General features: G+C 39.9%; 1 protein-coding gene across 2 annotated transcripts in view; it reads left to right on the forward strand.

The window, feature by feature from the left end:
* The window catches only part of CHN2 (chimerin 2), a 295,757-nt gene that overhangs the window by 262,917 nt on the left and 16,806 nt on the right, over positions 1-16,034 (forward strand). For both annotated transcript variants that reach the window (XM_038557212.1, XM_038557213.1), the window contains one exon: positions 14,538-14,622. In XM_038557212.1, the coding sequence (XP_038413140.1) occupies positions 14,538-14,622 (85 nt within the window). The remainder of the gene's footprint in view (positions 1-14,537; positions 14,623-16,034) is intronic.

Raw genomic sequence — 16,034 nt, forward strand, 5'->3', positions numbered from 1 at the left:
TCCATATTAATTTTTTTTTTTGCCTGAAGAAAGTATTTTTTTGACTTTGGGCAGAAATCCTGATTCTTTGCATCCTGTGGATGCACCACTATGGACTGGGAAGAGGGATCTTCTTGGACTTGCAAATTCTTGTCCTTCCTCTTGAAAATTCCAACTCTTCTGGCTTTAAGAAGCAATTGGACCTATGCGTTTACTGCGATATGTGTTTGCGTGGGAATAGCTTCTCCCTCTGTATATCACGTCTGAGCTTGTGTGCAAAACACACAAGCATATTTAGTTGATTGACAATTCCAAAACCGGTTTCAGTTTCTTTCATCTCGGATCTCTGAAGGGGAAACGAAGACATCTGAAACAAAAAGAAAGTTGAAACTCATTTTCTTAAATAGTGCTGTTTCTGACGCGGTCTGTATTACTTATTTACCACTGGAATCCATCAACGGTGTTTTCAATGTTTGCTTGAAAAGTCCATATCTATTTGATGTGATCTCTTCGAACATAGCTACCGAGGAAGAAAAGGCAGAGAACAGACAAGTTGTTAGAAGAAAATACATAAGCCAGACAAAGCGTTTCTCTTCCGTGTTTTAAATAGACATCTTTGAGGCATAGCAGGTCCTCGAGTCTCTGTGTCACTTGATTGTGGCTTTCAATGGTACTGCTCGTGCCACTATCCTTAAGAATGAGTGGCAGGGCCAGGAGGGGGTGGTTCCCGCTGTCACTCCTCGCCCCCGCCACCATCATTCAGCCTTCTCCTCACCCCCAACTAATTTTAAGTGGGAATTTTGCATGGTCTTTAGAAGAATACTCTAAAAGCTGGTCAGTGCTATAAATAGAGCAGTGGGGTTTTAGTAACACGACTAAATCAACAGAACAAAGAAAACTCTTATCAAAGGCTCCCTGCCATCTGCTTGGAATTAGTGTAAAATTAAGACCTAAAACACAAATTTGTTCTCTATGCTAACATCTAATAGGCTTTATTCAGGAACTCTCTTGATTTGTAATTTGGGTTATTTGAGAGTACTATGTAAGGCATAAAGTAAGTATTCAATAAAAAGAACAAATAATCACATTTTCATGATTATCAGCAAATAACCCTTGCTAGGCCCTATCTGCACTCTTGCCCAGGAGCTCCTATGAGAGATTTCAATCTGCCAGCAGATCTAAATGCCTCACCCCACAACAAGATTTTTTGCCCTGTTAAGGACTACTTCCCCAGGTAAAAAGCCATCTCCTGGCTCTCCCCCTCCCCAGGAACTTCATCAAGAGGAATGAATAGAAACTCCCACTCTGGGGGCACCTCGGTGGCTCAGTTGGTTAAGCGTCTGCCTTCAGCTCAGGTCATGATCCCGGGGTCCTGGGATGGAGCCCCACACCGAGCCCCAGAGCCCCACATTGGGCTCCCTGCTCAGCGGGGAGTCTGCTTCTCTCTCTCTCCCTCCTCCCCTGATCGTTTCTCTCTCTCAAATAAGTAAATAAAATCTTTAAAAGAAAGAAAGAAACTCCCAGCTCTCCCCAGTGCTGCTCCTTAATACCTACATACTCTCCATGTCTAGAAAAAGACAAGTTAGTTCTGGGAATAAGAACTTTTGGAAGCAAAGTAAAGTTATGCTTCATCTCATGCAATAATAATGTACTTTCAACACTACATGCAAATGCAGTTGTTGCTCATTTAAATCCTAAATTCTCTGGGGTTACTTGCACGTACCGGAATCGGGAGGTGTTTGTTGAGAAAATTATGAAAATGACAGGATCCTCTCTGAAAGGAACACTCTTTGATAGACAGAAAAAATGCTCCTTTATTTAACTTATTTTACATCTGCATCTCTTTATCTAGTTGACTGAAAGAGACACTGTCCTGTAAGTAGAATAGCTCTCTTTGAGATGCTCCACCTTAATGACACCTTGTGGCTAAGCTCCAGCATCTTCAGGCTAATGAACTCCAGAGCCCCAACAATCTGGAACACTGTCCTTCCTTCCTTCCCCACTTAGCACAGCAATGATGTTGGGGTGGCCAGCTTGGTTCTCCTGGCCACAACTTGACTTTGGGTGAGGAGCTTAGTTCCTGCAGCCTCAGTTTCCCTATCCGTAGAATAGGAGTGTTGTAAGATTTAAGGAATACATGTGAATCACTTACGGTCTATGGCATCCGATTGGGTTAGCCTTGGTTATTATTTTGCTATTCATCTTTTTGTCTCACTCCTCTCTTGTACTTTTGTGTTTAGCTTTCTCTGTATCTGTATTTATTTTCTACCCTTAACTTCTTCATGCCCTTCCTTCTTTTTACCAGCATCTGTTTCTTCTGTCTCATTAATGACACGGGATAGAAAGATGCAAGAGTGTTCTGGGCAATGCAAATGACATGAGTGAAAACTTGTGTTCAGAAATGAGCCAGAAGTGAACAGGGTGCAGAGAAGAGACCAATGGGGGGGAAAGGTGCTCACCTCACATGTGGGGTAGGCCAAATCGAAGCAAACTGAGGATCCTAGGCATTTTCTCTGCTCAGCCTGCTTGGATACTCAGCCCAGTATACATGTGCATGTACATCACTCCCTCCTACTGAATTCTCTCCTCCACCTAGGCCTGGCAGGACACTCCTCTTTCCTTATATGGAATATGGATGGAGAGCAGAGGCCCAGAAAGTTCTAAAAGTTGAATAGCAAACCACTGGACCCCCACCTTATCCCATGTTCCCCGTCTCCTGTCCATCTCCCTGCCCCTTCCACATCCATCCTCTTCGTATCCCCCACCCAGCCCTTCCCCACCCTCCTACCAGCTTTACTTTACTCCATAGCACCCACCACTAGCACGCTACACATTTACTTGTGTGCTTGCTTTCCCTTTACCAGCTGGAAACACTCACTCCTGGGACATAGGATTCACACCCCTATGTCCAGAGCAGGGCCTGGCCCAGAGAAGGCCATCAGTAAATACTGCTGGAAAGCATGTGTAGCAGACATCGCTTGGCCCTGCCTGAGTGAGACTGTCTCCCCACTCGCCACCCCACCGCACAGTTTGACCTCGGTCATGGCTTGTCCCACTTTCGTTTGCTGTACTCAAGTACTTCCAGGTGCAGGCCCTCATCAGGGTCACTAGATTGGGCCAGGGAGGGGGACCATATCAAGGTACACCAGGCCAGTCCTCATTCCCTGTTTGGCCAGTGGGTCAGGCTGAGCAGTGTTACTGGGTAGCAGTACTCAGCAGTACCCAGTGCTACCCAGTGCTACCCAGTGTCTTACACACGGGGGAAGCGGAGGAGACACGTGCCATGGCCTACTCTTCTTGTCTCAGCTTCTTGTGCGGTGACTCTCAAATGTGGCCCAGTCTTGGACATGAGTGAAATGGTTTCCCAACACACCCTTTGATGCCTCCCACTCTCCATGGACCAAGGCTGCACAGTACACCCTATTCCCAGGTATGCCACGTGTACAAACATGCTCCTGCAGCAGGTTCCTTCGGTGCATGCCTACCCACCCCATAAGATCCTGGGTTCCAAGGCCAGAAGTTCGGGAGGCTGAGCGTGTCCTGGACCTACAGCCAGGACACCTGTCCAGGGTGTGGCAGCACCACAACCACCCCATGTGAGTGATGTGGCCCATTTCCAAATTCTCTGATTATCATTGCCCTTTTTTTTTTTTAGTTTTTTTTTCTTTGAAGATTTTATTCATTGACTCATGAGAGACAAAGAGAAAGAGAGAGAGAGGCAGAGACACAGGCAGAGGGAAAAGCAGGCTCCCCACAAGAAGCCCAATGCAGGACCCAATCCCGACCCCAGGATCACACCCCAAGCCGAAGACAGACACTCAAAGGCTGAGCCACCCAGGCGCCCCATGCTTTTTGCATTCTTATCAACCCAGTGGTCATTTGCTTTGGAACAAGACATTTTTGCTTTCCATATGCAAACCCCTCTCTTTGTCTCATCCTCCTTGGCCTCATAAACATGTGTTAGCCCTTCTTTGTCTCCACTATTTTGCCTGTCTTTCCAACAGCAGAGTCTGGTGGAAGGCAGATAGATTTTTGACAGCAAACCCAAGAGGGACTCCTTGCTTAGGCCACACACCAGGGAAATGGCGTGGTGACGCTGGTCCTCAAATATCAATCATGTACTGATGAGTCTGATCAAGTGCATAGCTGTTATTAATTTTATGTTTTGTTTCATGCCAAAGGACATATAATTCAAAGGGGCTATTCTAAATGACTAAATGGCTGATTCTAGCATTTTAAGTCCAGAGAAATACTCCTTTTGTGTTTTGTGGGAAGAAAAATAAAAGCTCCAAAGATTACTATAAATATTAGTTGGGTATTTTTCAAAGTTCTAAGAAGAGGAAACTATTTAGACAAGCATTTATTTTTTTATTCAGCAAATATGGACTGAGGGCCAGTTATGTGCCAGGCACTACTAGGTACCAAACAGACAGTTGGTGACATAAGAATATGAGCTCTTCTTCTAATGGGCAGTTTTTAACCAGAATGGTTTTGCTCCTCTTTGGCCATTGGGCAGCGTCTAGAGACATTTCTGATCCTTACAACTGGGCTGTACTAATGGGGTATCATGTAGAAGCCAGAGATCCTGCTAAATATCCTACAGTGCCCAGCACAGGACCCATCACAAAGAGTTGTGCCCAGCCCGAGCATCAGTAACGCTGGGGTTGAGGAGACATGCACTAGACAATGGAGGAGCGCTAGAAGTTTTTAGGAGGGTGGGCAGGGAAGTGTCAGAGGAATGTTGGCACTGATACCCTCATAAACCTGAAAGGAAGTTAGTTAGTGCAAGAATGTATCACTTTAGGCAGTAGGGAGGATTCCCAAAAAGTTCTGTGGCAGTGTTTTAGACATTAGATCCTATTTTAAAGATAGGAGAACAGCTGCTGAATAGACAAATCTGGGAGTGAGTGGGGCCTTGGTGGAGAAACCCAGCTCTCTGGCAACATCTGCTGAGCAGGCCTCTCAGGGCAACCCAGTCTCCTGTCACAGACAGAGCAATTCCCCTCGGCTGTTTCCCTTACATCTGAGAAGTTTCACTTTAAGGTCAGTATTTCATCTGATCCTGCAAGAGGGAAAAGTCCAAAGTTTAACCTAATTTCTCATGAGTTCAATGTCACATGATTATGGGAAAAGCAGTAAAGGACAGGAAAGACCCTTGGCTGAGCTCGGGAGGCCAACTGGAGCTGACCCTCCGGCTGACCACAGACAAGCTGCCGGCCCTCCAGCCCTCCGGGTAACTAGGGCAATGACACCCAAAACCCAATGACTTGTAGTTGGAAGTGACTTTAGCCACCTCTGGTTTCCTCTTTTGTGCATTATAAAGGAGCTAAGACAAAACTGCCTTGGACCCAGAGTCCTGATTTTTACATCAAAGTAAGAGAATAAAGTTAAAAATGACCAACTGAGGTGATAGGGTTTTAGTTTATACCAGTGACTGTCTGTCTATCAGGGTTACTTTTGCCCTCCCCCCACCCCCAGGGTATTGGCAAAGTCTAGAGGCATTTATGGTTGTTCTAGCTGAGGGGTGCTCCTGGCATCTAGTGGGTAGAGGCCAGGGGTGCTGCTAAACATCGTCCAACGACAAAGATTTATCCAGCCCAAAATGTTCATAGTGCCAAGGTTCAGAAATCTCGATGCTCACTGACAAAGAAACGCAAAATTTCTCAACTGTAGCACATCACAAATAGCACTTTCTTTTACTTACAGTCTAGAACCTGGTCTGAGCTGATTACACACTTGGATGGTGTCTACATTGACCCATCAAAACATGCTTGTTATGAAACCATCAGGGAATACCGCCTTCCAGATTCAGCAGATGTGAGACAAATAACATCCTGCTCATTTAGAGTCAAGTCAGAGGATACTCGCTAAACGCCTGAGATTTTTCTTCACAACTCTGGCTCTTGTTTTCACTAAGTGGCCATTCCTGGGCTATTTGTCAAACATACCTTATCTCCTGTAATATCATCTTTTTCTGTTTGGTGTGGTTTTGGAATTCCAGGCAGACCATGCCCAGTATAATGGTCTTGGACAGACATTCTTCCTGTCTGGGGTATTTTCTTCCTGTCTAGGGTATTTTAGTTACTGCCGTAAAGTTTGCAAAATGTTCTTTTTTTTTTTTTTTTTCTGAAAAGATATTCTTGAAAATCAGTAAACTTCACAGAATGGAAAAAGCTGATCAGTGATTTTTCAAGATATGGGGTATTTCATCGGGAGAGTCGCCATCATAACTCAACCCCAAATAAAATGCGTTCAGAGAGTGACCTCAGCTTTACATGGAGCCTACTGTTTAGAGATGGTCCTTGTGGACTCTAAAGAAAATTGAACAATATATCAGCCATGAAAATAAACAGTGGCCCATCACAAAGAGGAAGTTAGGCAGTGGGCCTAAAATAATGTTTAACTAACTTTACGTTCCCCTCGGTCCCCATTTTTTTTTTATTTCTGTGGGAATGTGGATTTGTGGGGGGACAGAAGTTATTGGCTATTCAAAAAATATCTGTCTGCGTTTGGCTGGAGAAATGAGATAGAAGGCAGTAGGGCTATCTCGATGAGAAATGATGTTGGGAAATATGGGCAGGGCTAATAAGCATTAAATGCAATTTTGATATGCATAATTATTTTAAAAACTATTGACAAAAAGTGAAATTTTAGAAAATGGCTGGAATTTCCTGGATTTTTCCTGAAGCATTCAAGAACCTAATTTCTATTTTGTCTACGTCAAGTAAACATTATAGCTAGTCTCCAAATTTCTAAATATTGTTATTTTCATTTTTACCCCAAAGTATGGAGATATTTCCCATGCAATTTCTTATCCACTGGTGATGTTCCAGAAAAAAATTCGTCACTCCTTTTTTGCATGACCAGCAAGGAAAGAATGCCTTTCAAAAACCAAACCCACCCTCACTGGCCTCTGGCCATGCCATTTTCTCTTCTTGTAATGTCCTCCTTAAGTCATCTGCCACCCCAGTCAACACTACTTCCCCACCAAACTCCATCTTTCCCAATCTGGTGAACTCCTATCCATCCTCCAAAACCCAGTTCAATGATCATTTTCCCCAGACTTCTCAGAAAGAATGTATTATAATCTCCATTAGACTGCCATAGGATAATTATTTAGGTTGCCTGTTGATTCTTATTGATGAGATCCTTGAGTGCAGGGAGGTCTGTGCTCTCCTGATTTAACTTTGTATATCCAAAGACTAGTGCAGTGCCAGGTTCAAAGTAGGCAATCAGCAGGTAAGGTATGGAATAAATGAGTGAATAGTGAGTGGGTGGATAGGTGGATGAAATAAGAAATAATTCATCTTGCCGACATCCTTTTCCCACTGATTTGTAATGCCGCTTTGGAGATAAACCAATTCTCCACATATGTGTGACTTAGTCCCTGGCTTTTCTGCTCTTTACCACTGGTCTGTCCATCCTGTAGTGTTTTACTTTTTTGTAACTATAGAAGTCTCGATATATGGTCAGATGTGTTTTCCCTATATTCTCCTCCTTATTCAAAATTATCATGGCTAGTCTTTTGGCTTTATTCTTCCATGTGAAGAATAGGGCCATCTTGTCAGGTGTTGTGAAAAGCACCATAGAGATTTTGACTGAGATTGTATTGGATTTATAGATTTATTTGGAGTATAATTGACATATTTATGATATTAAGCATTGCTATACATGAATATAGAATATTTCTCTTCTTATATTGTCCTTACTGTGTTTATTTTCTAATTATTTTAGATTTTGTTTAAATGGAGTCTAATTTTATTGTCAGTAAAATGAGTTATTGCTCATGAATAGTAATACTGATTTCTTCATATTGCTCTTATATATAATAAGCAAATTTGATGCCCTCTTTCTTCTTTCAATTATATATTTCTTTGTCTTGTTTTATTATGCTGGCTAAACTCTGCAGGGTAATGCTCAAGAGAAGCATTCATAGACAGCCTTATCTTTTTGCTGACTTTAAAGGAAATTATTCTAATGATTCCTCTTTAAATGTGATGACTATTATGTGTGTATCAGAGATACCTCTAATCAATTATTTTTAGAAGAGTTCCCTCTATGCCTAGTATGCTAAGTACTATTGTTATGAATAGATGTTGAATTTTATTGACTGTGGTATTCTAATTTTTGAAATGATTAGGTGGTTTCTCTCTCTCTTGTTATTGTGGTGAAGTCTAGTGAGATGTCATCTACCTTAAATTCCTGAAATAAGCCCCCCTTGGTCATGAGATTTTAAAATAATACTGCTGCATTCAGTAGGATCTCTCTCCCTCTCTCTCTCTCTTTTAGGATTTTTACATTTATAGTCATAATTGAAATTGACCTATAATCTTACTTTCATGCTCTTGTATAGTTTTTGAGTCAAGATTGTATTCATAAAGTGAATTCCGGACCTTTTTTTCTTTTTTTTTCTCTCCAGTCTGGAATAATCTATATTGGTTAGAGATGATTCGTTTGTTAAGGATTGATCACATTAAAATCATTTGGGACCTTTAAATATTTGACGGTAGAAGTTTTACTATAGATGTAATTACTTAATGGATGTAATTGAATTTAGGTTTTCTATATTATCTGGGGTCATTTTTTATAACTGATACTCTTTTTTAAAAAAAAAGATTTTATTTATTTATTCATGAGAGACACAGAGAGAGAAAGAGGCAAAGACATAAGCAGAGGGAGAAGCAGGCTCCCTGCAGGGAGCCCAGTGTGGCCCTGGATCCCAGTATCACGGGACTCCAGTATCACGCCCTGAGCCAAAGGCAGATGCCCAACCACTGAGCCACCCAGGCATCCCTATAACTGATATACTTTAAGAAAATTTTCCATGTCATAAAACTTATAATTTTGTTAGTATTAAACTAGTATTCTCAAGATTTATATTTCATATCTTCACTGTGTTTGCATTAAGTTCTCTTTATCACTTGTGTTTTTCTTCTTGATCATTCTTGCCTAAGGTTTGCCTATTTTAGAAATCTTTTAAAATCACCTTACTTTTAAAATTCTTTTTATCTTTTCTTCCCATCTCATTATATTTGGCAGTAATCTTTATTATTTTTTGTCTCACTTTGTTATTTTTCTAGCTTCCTAAATAGTATACTTAGTTTGCTAATGTTCAACCTTTAAAAAAAAATTCAACCTTATTTTTTAACATATGCACTTAAAGTTTCTGTACCCCATAAGGAGTGTTTTGTTTGTCTTTCAATTTCAAATATTTTGTCATTTCTATTAAGATATTCTTTGCTGAATTTTAGAATTATTTTAAGTTTCCAAATACACTTGGGTTTGGCTGGGCTACTATTGGTCTTTAATTTTATTGAATTGTAGTCAGAACAGTCCATCTCTATCATATTGATTCCTTCTATATGTTGAGGCTTGGTTAGTGGTCAGTTTGCATAAACATTTCATGCATTGTTTTAAAAGAGTACATATTCTATGAATTGTTGGGTATGAGGCCCCTTTTACAGCCAGTATATTAACTTTATCTATTTGATCTATTAATTTCTGTGAACAGATGTTAAAAAATCATTATGATTATGGATTTGTCAGTCTCTCCTTGTAATTCTTTCCACTTTTGCTTTATATTTTTTGAGACCATGTGCATAACAGGTTAGGATTATTATACTTTTACAGTAAAATTAAATCTCTAATTATTATATAAATACCATCTTTATCACTAATAAAGGAAGTATATTTTTATCAGGATATTTATTTGGAGTTTCTGTGGGCTAACATTTGCTACACATGTTTTTTTCTATTCCTTCACTTTCAACATTTCTATTATATTATGCATTGTGTTTCTTGCAAAGATTTTTGAATATCTGAAAATTTCTGTCTTTTATTTGATATTAGAGCCATTGATATGTATTATGATTAGAAATGTATAAGGAGGGGCGCCTGTGTGACTTAGTTAAATGTCTGCCTTCTGCTCAGGTTATGATCTCGGAGTCCTGGGATCAACTCCCATGTCAGGCTTCCTGCTCTGCAGGGATCCTGCTTCTCCCTTTGCCTTTCTCTCTGTCTCTCATGAATAAATAAATAAAATATTTTAAAAAGAGAGAGATATGTATAAGGACTTTTCTTCTTTTTTCCCCCTGTACTTACTGTGCTTTTTTATGGCTTTGTGTTCTTCCTTCTTGCTCTTTATTGGCACCATAAAATCTTTATTTCTTTTCCCTTATGCATTTTATACATTCCATCCCACTCTTTCTGCATATACTCAAAATTGTAATACATGTGTAATTAACTTGAAATCTTCCTCAATTAGCAGCTTTACTTACATACTCCAAATTATGAGAACCATAGAATGCTTTAACATTTTTAAACCTCTCCAGTCTTTCATGCCATTTTTTCAGTTTGTTTTTAAGTCCCCTGAAATTAGTCATCTTGTTATTATTTCATGCAGACAGAGCTTGATTAGATTGACCCTTATTGCCAATTTCTTGCTCACCATGGCTTCTTGAATCCTGTTCTTTTCCACAGGTTCAGTATGCTTCCCTCAGACATACATGTTTTATTCTGTTTCTCAGAATGAGGATCTATGAGTGAATACTCATGACATTTGTCTGGAAAATATCTTTACTTCATCCTTCATCCTCACTCTTGAATGGTAATTAGCTGGGTATAAAAGTTAGGTTTGTAGTAATTTTCTCTGAGCACTTTGCAGAAATTTTTCCATAACCTACTAGCTTCTTTTTGCTGAAGAGAACTGTTTTCATCATAATTGCTGTCCTTTTGCAAAAATAACCTGTTAGGGTTTTGTTTTGTTTTGATTTTGGTTTGGGGTTTTGTTTTTTGTTTGTTTGTTTTTTTCGGACTTTGCTTGCCCTTTAGTATTCTACAGTTTCTATATAATCTGTATAGGTTAGGTTATTTTTAAATTTATTATGTTTGAGTCTCATTTAGCTTTACTGAATCTGAAGATGTGCTTTTACTAATTCTAAAAAGATCTCAACTGTTTCTCTTTTTGAATATTGCTTCCATATATGACCTAAACCCTGCATCTCTCAGCTTTTCAAGATCACCCCTTCACTTCCCTCTCTTCTTCATTTCCAGTCTCTCATATATATTGCATCAATTCCATCCACAAGTGAACATGCCCTAATGTCTCCCATCTTTTATTAAAAAAAAAAAAATCCTCCCTTGACCCCATATCTCCCTGAGGCCATTTCATTGCTCTGCTGGACATCATAGGCAAACTTCTTAAAAAATTTGCCTCCACATTTCTCCACTTCCATATGTCCCATTTATTCTTCATGTCACTAAAGTATGAATTTTGCCCTCACCAATCCAGAGAAACTGCTCTTGCAAAGGTTAGTAACAACTTCATGTGTCTGAATCACTGTTCAGTCCTCATTTAACTTGGCCCTCTTCCCAGAATTGAACATGGTTGACTACTGCTTCCCTAAAATACTCTTCACCTTTTTCCTTCTGAAGCATTTGACTCTCTTGCTTCCTAGTGTTGGAGCACAGAGGACTTGGTTTGAGCTCTATTTTCTTCATTTTCTACTCTCTATCCCTAAGAATTTTTATCCATTTACACAATTTTAAGTACCATATTTGTCAGGGGTGGCCAGATATATGCCTCCAGCCCTCACTCTTCCTCTAGCTATTAATTATGTGTGAATTCCTGCTCTCAACACATTTAAGTTTAAACTCTCCAGAGCTGAAGCCTTGAATTTACCCCCAAAAGAGTGTCTTCCTTATCTTAGCAAATGATATCCCCATCCACCTGATTTCTAAAGCTAGAATCTAGAAGTCATTCTTCATTCCTTTTTCTCTCAAAGAATCATATTTACTCTATTATAAAGTCTAATGAAGTCTGTCTTAAAAATATGCCTCAAATCCATCCACTTCCCATCTCCATCTCCAGCAGCCTGATCTTGGCCTCTATCATTTCTCAACCAGAAACTACTATCCAGTTCCTGAATCCCTGTCACTATGAATACTCTCCCATCCATTTTCAACATGGTGGTCAGAACATCTTTAAAAAAAAAAATTATCTTCCTACTTAAAGTCGTTCAAGAGCTTCTTTTTTTTTTTATTTTTTTTTTCAAGAGCTTCTTATTAGACTTAGATTAAAAGAAAATCTCTACTCCTTAATAAAACCTTTCCTTCTTTCAACCTCAGCCAGATTCTCTCCTCTCCCTCTAGCATTCTGGCCACTCTGGCTTTCCCATTCCTTAGTCACACCAAGCTCTTGGTCCTACAGGGCCCCCATAGATTCCTTCTGCCTGGAATGTTCTCTAACTCTGCCCCTACCAGACTGGCTCTTCCCCTGCTTCAAGAAGCATGAGTTCACCTTCCAAGAGAAGCTTTTCTGACGACTGTGGATAACATAGGGCCTCTATTGTGTCTCTAGTTACAACTTTTTGTTAGCCCTTTCCACACATTGTTTCCTTCTCTTTCAGAGTTGTATGATCTTATTTTATTTTATTGGTCTTGCAATTTCAACAGTATCTTAATAGTCAGTTTTGTTGCCATAATTAACCAGCCCCATCCTTTTGGAGGCTTCCTAGTAAAACAATATTAAGAAACCTTTGAGGGGATCCCTGGGTGGCTCAGTGGTTTAGCGCCTGCCTTTGGCCCAGGGCATGATCCTGGAGTCCTAGGATCAAGTCCCACGTCGGGCTCCCTGCATGGAGCCTGCTTCTCCTTCTGTCTGTGTCTCTGCCTCTCTCTCTCTCTCTCTCTGTGTGTGTGTGTCTGTCATGAATAAATAAATAAAATCTTTAAAAGAAAAAAAGAAACCTTTGATTGCTAAATTTAGAAAATGTTCAACTGCCAATAGAACCCCTTACTGAGGGATTCTTCTAGGACCACGTTTAATCTGAGGGGGCCTCTAAATGAACCATGGTATCTTGGCTCTCTGCAAGTGCAAGCACTCCCTGGGATAGATTCTCTGCATTCCTACAAGAAGGCTTTGTCGTATCTTAGTGCCATTTCCTTACAGCACAATTAGCCAATTTTAGTAAAAACAATTCTGAGAGGGTTTTTCTTTTTTTTCCATTGTTTTTTCAAAGCAGAAATAGTATACTGGACAGTTTGCATGTGACAAACTAAAATACCAAAACTTAGTTTTGCTGCAGAGAAACCATGGTTATAAGTTGGTTCTTTTGATTTTTTTAACTTGCTTACTCTCTCTGCTTTTATAAATCTTTAAGTTCCAGAAGGAGGGAACCAGGTCTGTTTTGTTTGCACTTTATGTATATAATTAGTGGCATACATAGATAAAGATCTCAAATTGATGCTTTTTTTTAAGTAAAGCTCTGATGAGCATCTTCCCAAATTGCATCCGTAGTTGTTATACTCCTATTTTTTTTTGTGTTAAGTAAAAGTAGCATACTGAATTACTGAACTCTACCTCTGAAACAAATAATAATACACTGTATGTTAATTGAATTTAAATTTTAAAAAAATAAAAATCTTTTAAAAGTAGCATACTGGCCTCCCAGTCTGTGAAAAAGATAATTATCGTCTGTATTTCTTTTATTTGTTAATGGAGGCTTAAAACTTTCAAAGTCCTTAGTAATGGCTCATAATATTTCAATTTTGTAAAAATTCAGAACATTTACACATAGGTTTGTATGTTTCCAAGTAGACTGCCTTGGTGGTTTTTGGCTTACCATGGCCACACTTGCTTTCAAGGAATCTCCTAGTCTGTGTCTTGAAGCTCGCTGGTGCTAGAGATATGTATTTTTGTTTAGTTTTGCTTTTATTTTAATTCGTGACTTAATACATGGTCTTGTCACAAGAGGACCTGTATCTGAATAATTAGAGATAAAACCAGCCTTACTTCATAATACTCAAAATATTTAGCTGGCTAGGACACCAACCAATGAGACTTGCACCTGGGCCAATCAGAAGGGACTTGTCGGTTACACACCTATTGGCCACACCTACAGGCCACACCTGGTGTGCTGAATCCAGACCCTGTCTCTGGGGAAGGAAATTCAGTAGACCTTATTGGTGGCTTTCATTTTAGCTAACTCCCTCATTTTTTTAAAGCCTGGTTTTTGGTTTTAGGTTTGGTTTCATTTGTTCTTTTTTGGAAGTGATTCAAAGCCTTGGAACCTTCTAATTTTCCCATAATCATATCTTATTTATACCTGTCTGATCTTCTACACAGGGAGCAACTTTGGTCAAAAGGATACAGTAATTGAGTTCTGCCTTCCAGAACTTGCTGAGTTAAACGCAGGTTATGATGACCGGCCTGGGCTATCTGGGGTTTATCCACACAGTGCTTTGTTTGGGGTGGTGAGAGTCTCATTCCTTAGCTGATGGCATGGCCCTATAATCTTACTGTTGCTCCACATTCCTTTCTGATTCTGGCCTGAGGCATGGTGGATCGGTGGAGGATTTTCAGAGATCAAAGGATATCTCTGTTTTCTCAGGTCTGTTTGTAACTCCACCTCACTGGAAAAAAAAAAGAAAGGCCCAGTGAGGGATCTCACTCCCACTGAAGTCCTTGTTTCTTGATGTCATCTATGTGTTTCATGTCCAAGGCCACCTGCCTTCAAATAAGTGAATTTTCTGACATTTTTCTTCTTTTTGAATCACAGGTCCATACATTCCGAGGCCCGCACTGGTGTGAATACTGTGCCAACTTCATGTGGGGGCTCATTGCCCAAGGGGTTCGGTGCTCAGGTAGACACAGAACTTTCTTCATCCTTTTCTAATTATATCAAGTGACATAATGTTGAGCTGGAGATCATTTCTCCAGAGGTGGGAAACAGATCCAGATTATTCAAAAGTCTGGCTTTCTGGAAGGTTCAAGTCATCTCTGTGCTTAATGGAGAACTGTTCTAGGTGTCTGCTGAAACAAAAAGGGAATATCATGTTTATGCAATAAAAGAAAAACATCCAAGCAAGTACATTGCCTTATGAACCTACCTGCCACCCAAAATAGGCAGCAGTCCTTAAAAGAAAAATAAATCAATTCCAATGGAATGGCAAAGATAGAAAAACCACATTTCTTTCCCATCCCTACTTTATTACAAAAGGCAAGACATGAAAACAGAAATACTGGCGAACCGTTGCCACACACCAGGCATTGAGTTGAGCACTTTCTATTTATCATGCCATTTAGCCTCACCAACAGACCTTAAAGAGGTACAATTATTCTCCCCACTGAACAGATGAAGAAACTGAGGCTTAAAGGTAGCTGTTAATTGCTCTTGGCCACATAGTAAGTGGTGGAAAATTTATTCAGCTCCAGAACCCATGCTCAGAATTTCTCTGCTATCAGATTAGCTGTGCAACTAAAGACCTTGATTGGATATCACATATTTTCAAAGCATTTTGAAACCCTGGGTGTTTTTCCACCTAGAACTGGGCACACACACCCAATGTTAATGGCACATAACACATCTTATTAAAATACAGCTAACAAAAGAGCAAAGAATTGCCAAACTAGTGTGTAACTAGTGTGGCTTCCTAATTCATCTCACCACACTTTTTCTGGCAAGCAGTCCTGGCCAGGAGCAAGAATAGCCTCCTGTGCTATACTGATTGGGTTTCCACCAACACCATGATTGATTTCTTCCTTGCTAGGGAATGATTTTTTTAAAAAATTCTTACAGAGCATTTAAAATAAAATAAGCTAATGATACTACGTTAAGATAATCTATTTTACCATACTGCCCATTTTGGCTCAAAGGACTGTGAGATCTTAAATACTTTCTCTGCTCAGAAGAAGCCACCTTAGCTTCTACTGTGTAGATACAACCGGTAGTGGTACCTGGAGGTTCAAGTATTGGTTGTGTATGTGATTTACCGCTACCTGCCCCCATCACAGATGAGACAAGCAGCAAACAGGCTCAGAGACAGCCTCTCTAGGAATGTTCCAGATACCCCAATGAATACAAAAGACTTACTCACCTGGGAGTTACAAAGCATCTCACAGCTCAACCACTGATTAAAATGGTAGACCATCTGAATCACCCAGTGGTAATTAATTCAGGCTGTCCAGATTATACCTACCAGAAATATTCTCATTGCGGATATTAACCAAATTGAGCAGCAAATTGGTCCAAAGACAATATTATGAGAACAAAACT

This window comes from Canis lupus, chromosome 14 (genome assembly GCF_011100685.1).
Source record: "Canis lupus familiaris isolate Mischka breed German Shepherd chromosome 14, alternate assembly UU_Cfam_GSD_1.0, whole genome shotgun sequence".
NCBI lineage: Eukaryota > Metazoa > Chordata > Mammalia > Carnivora > Canidae > Canis > Canis lupus.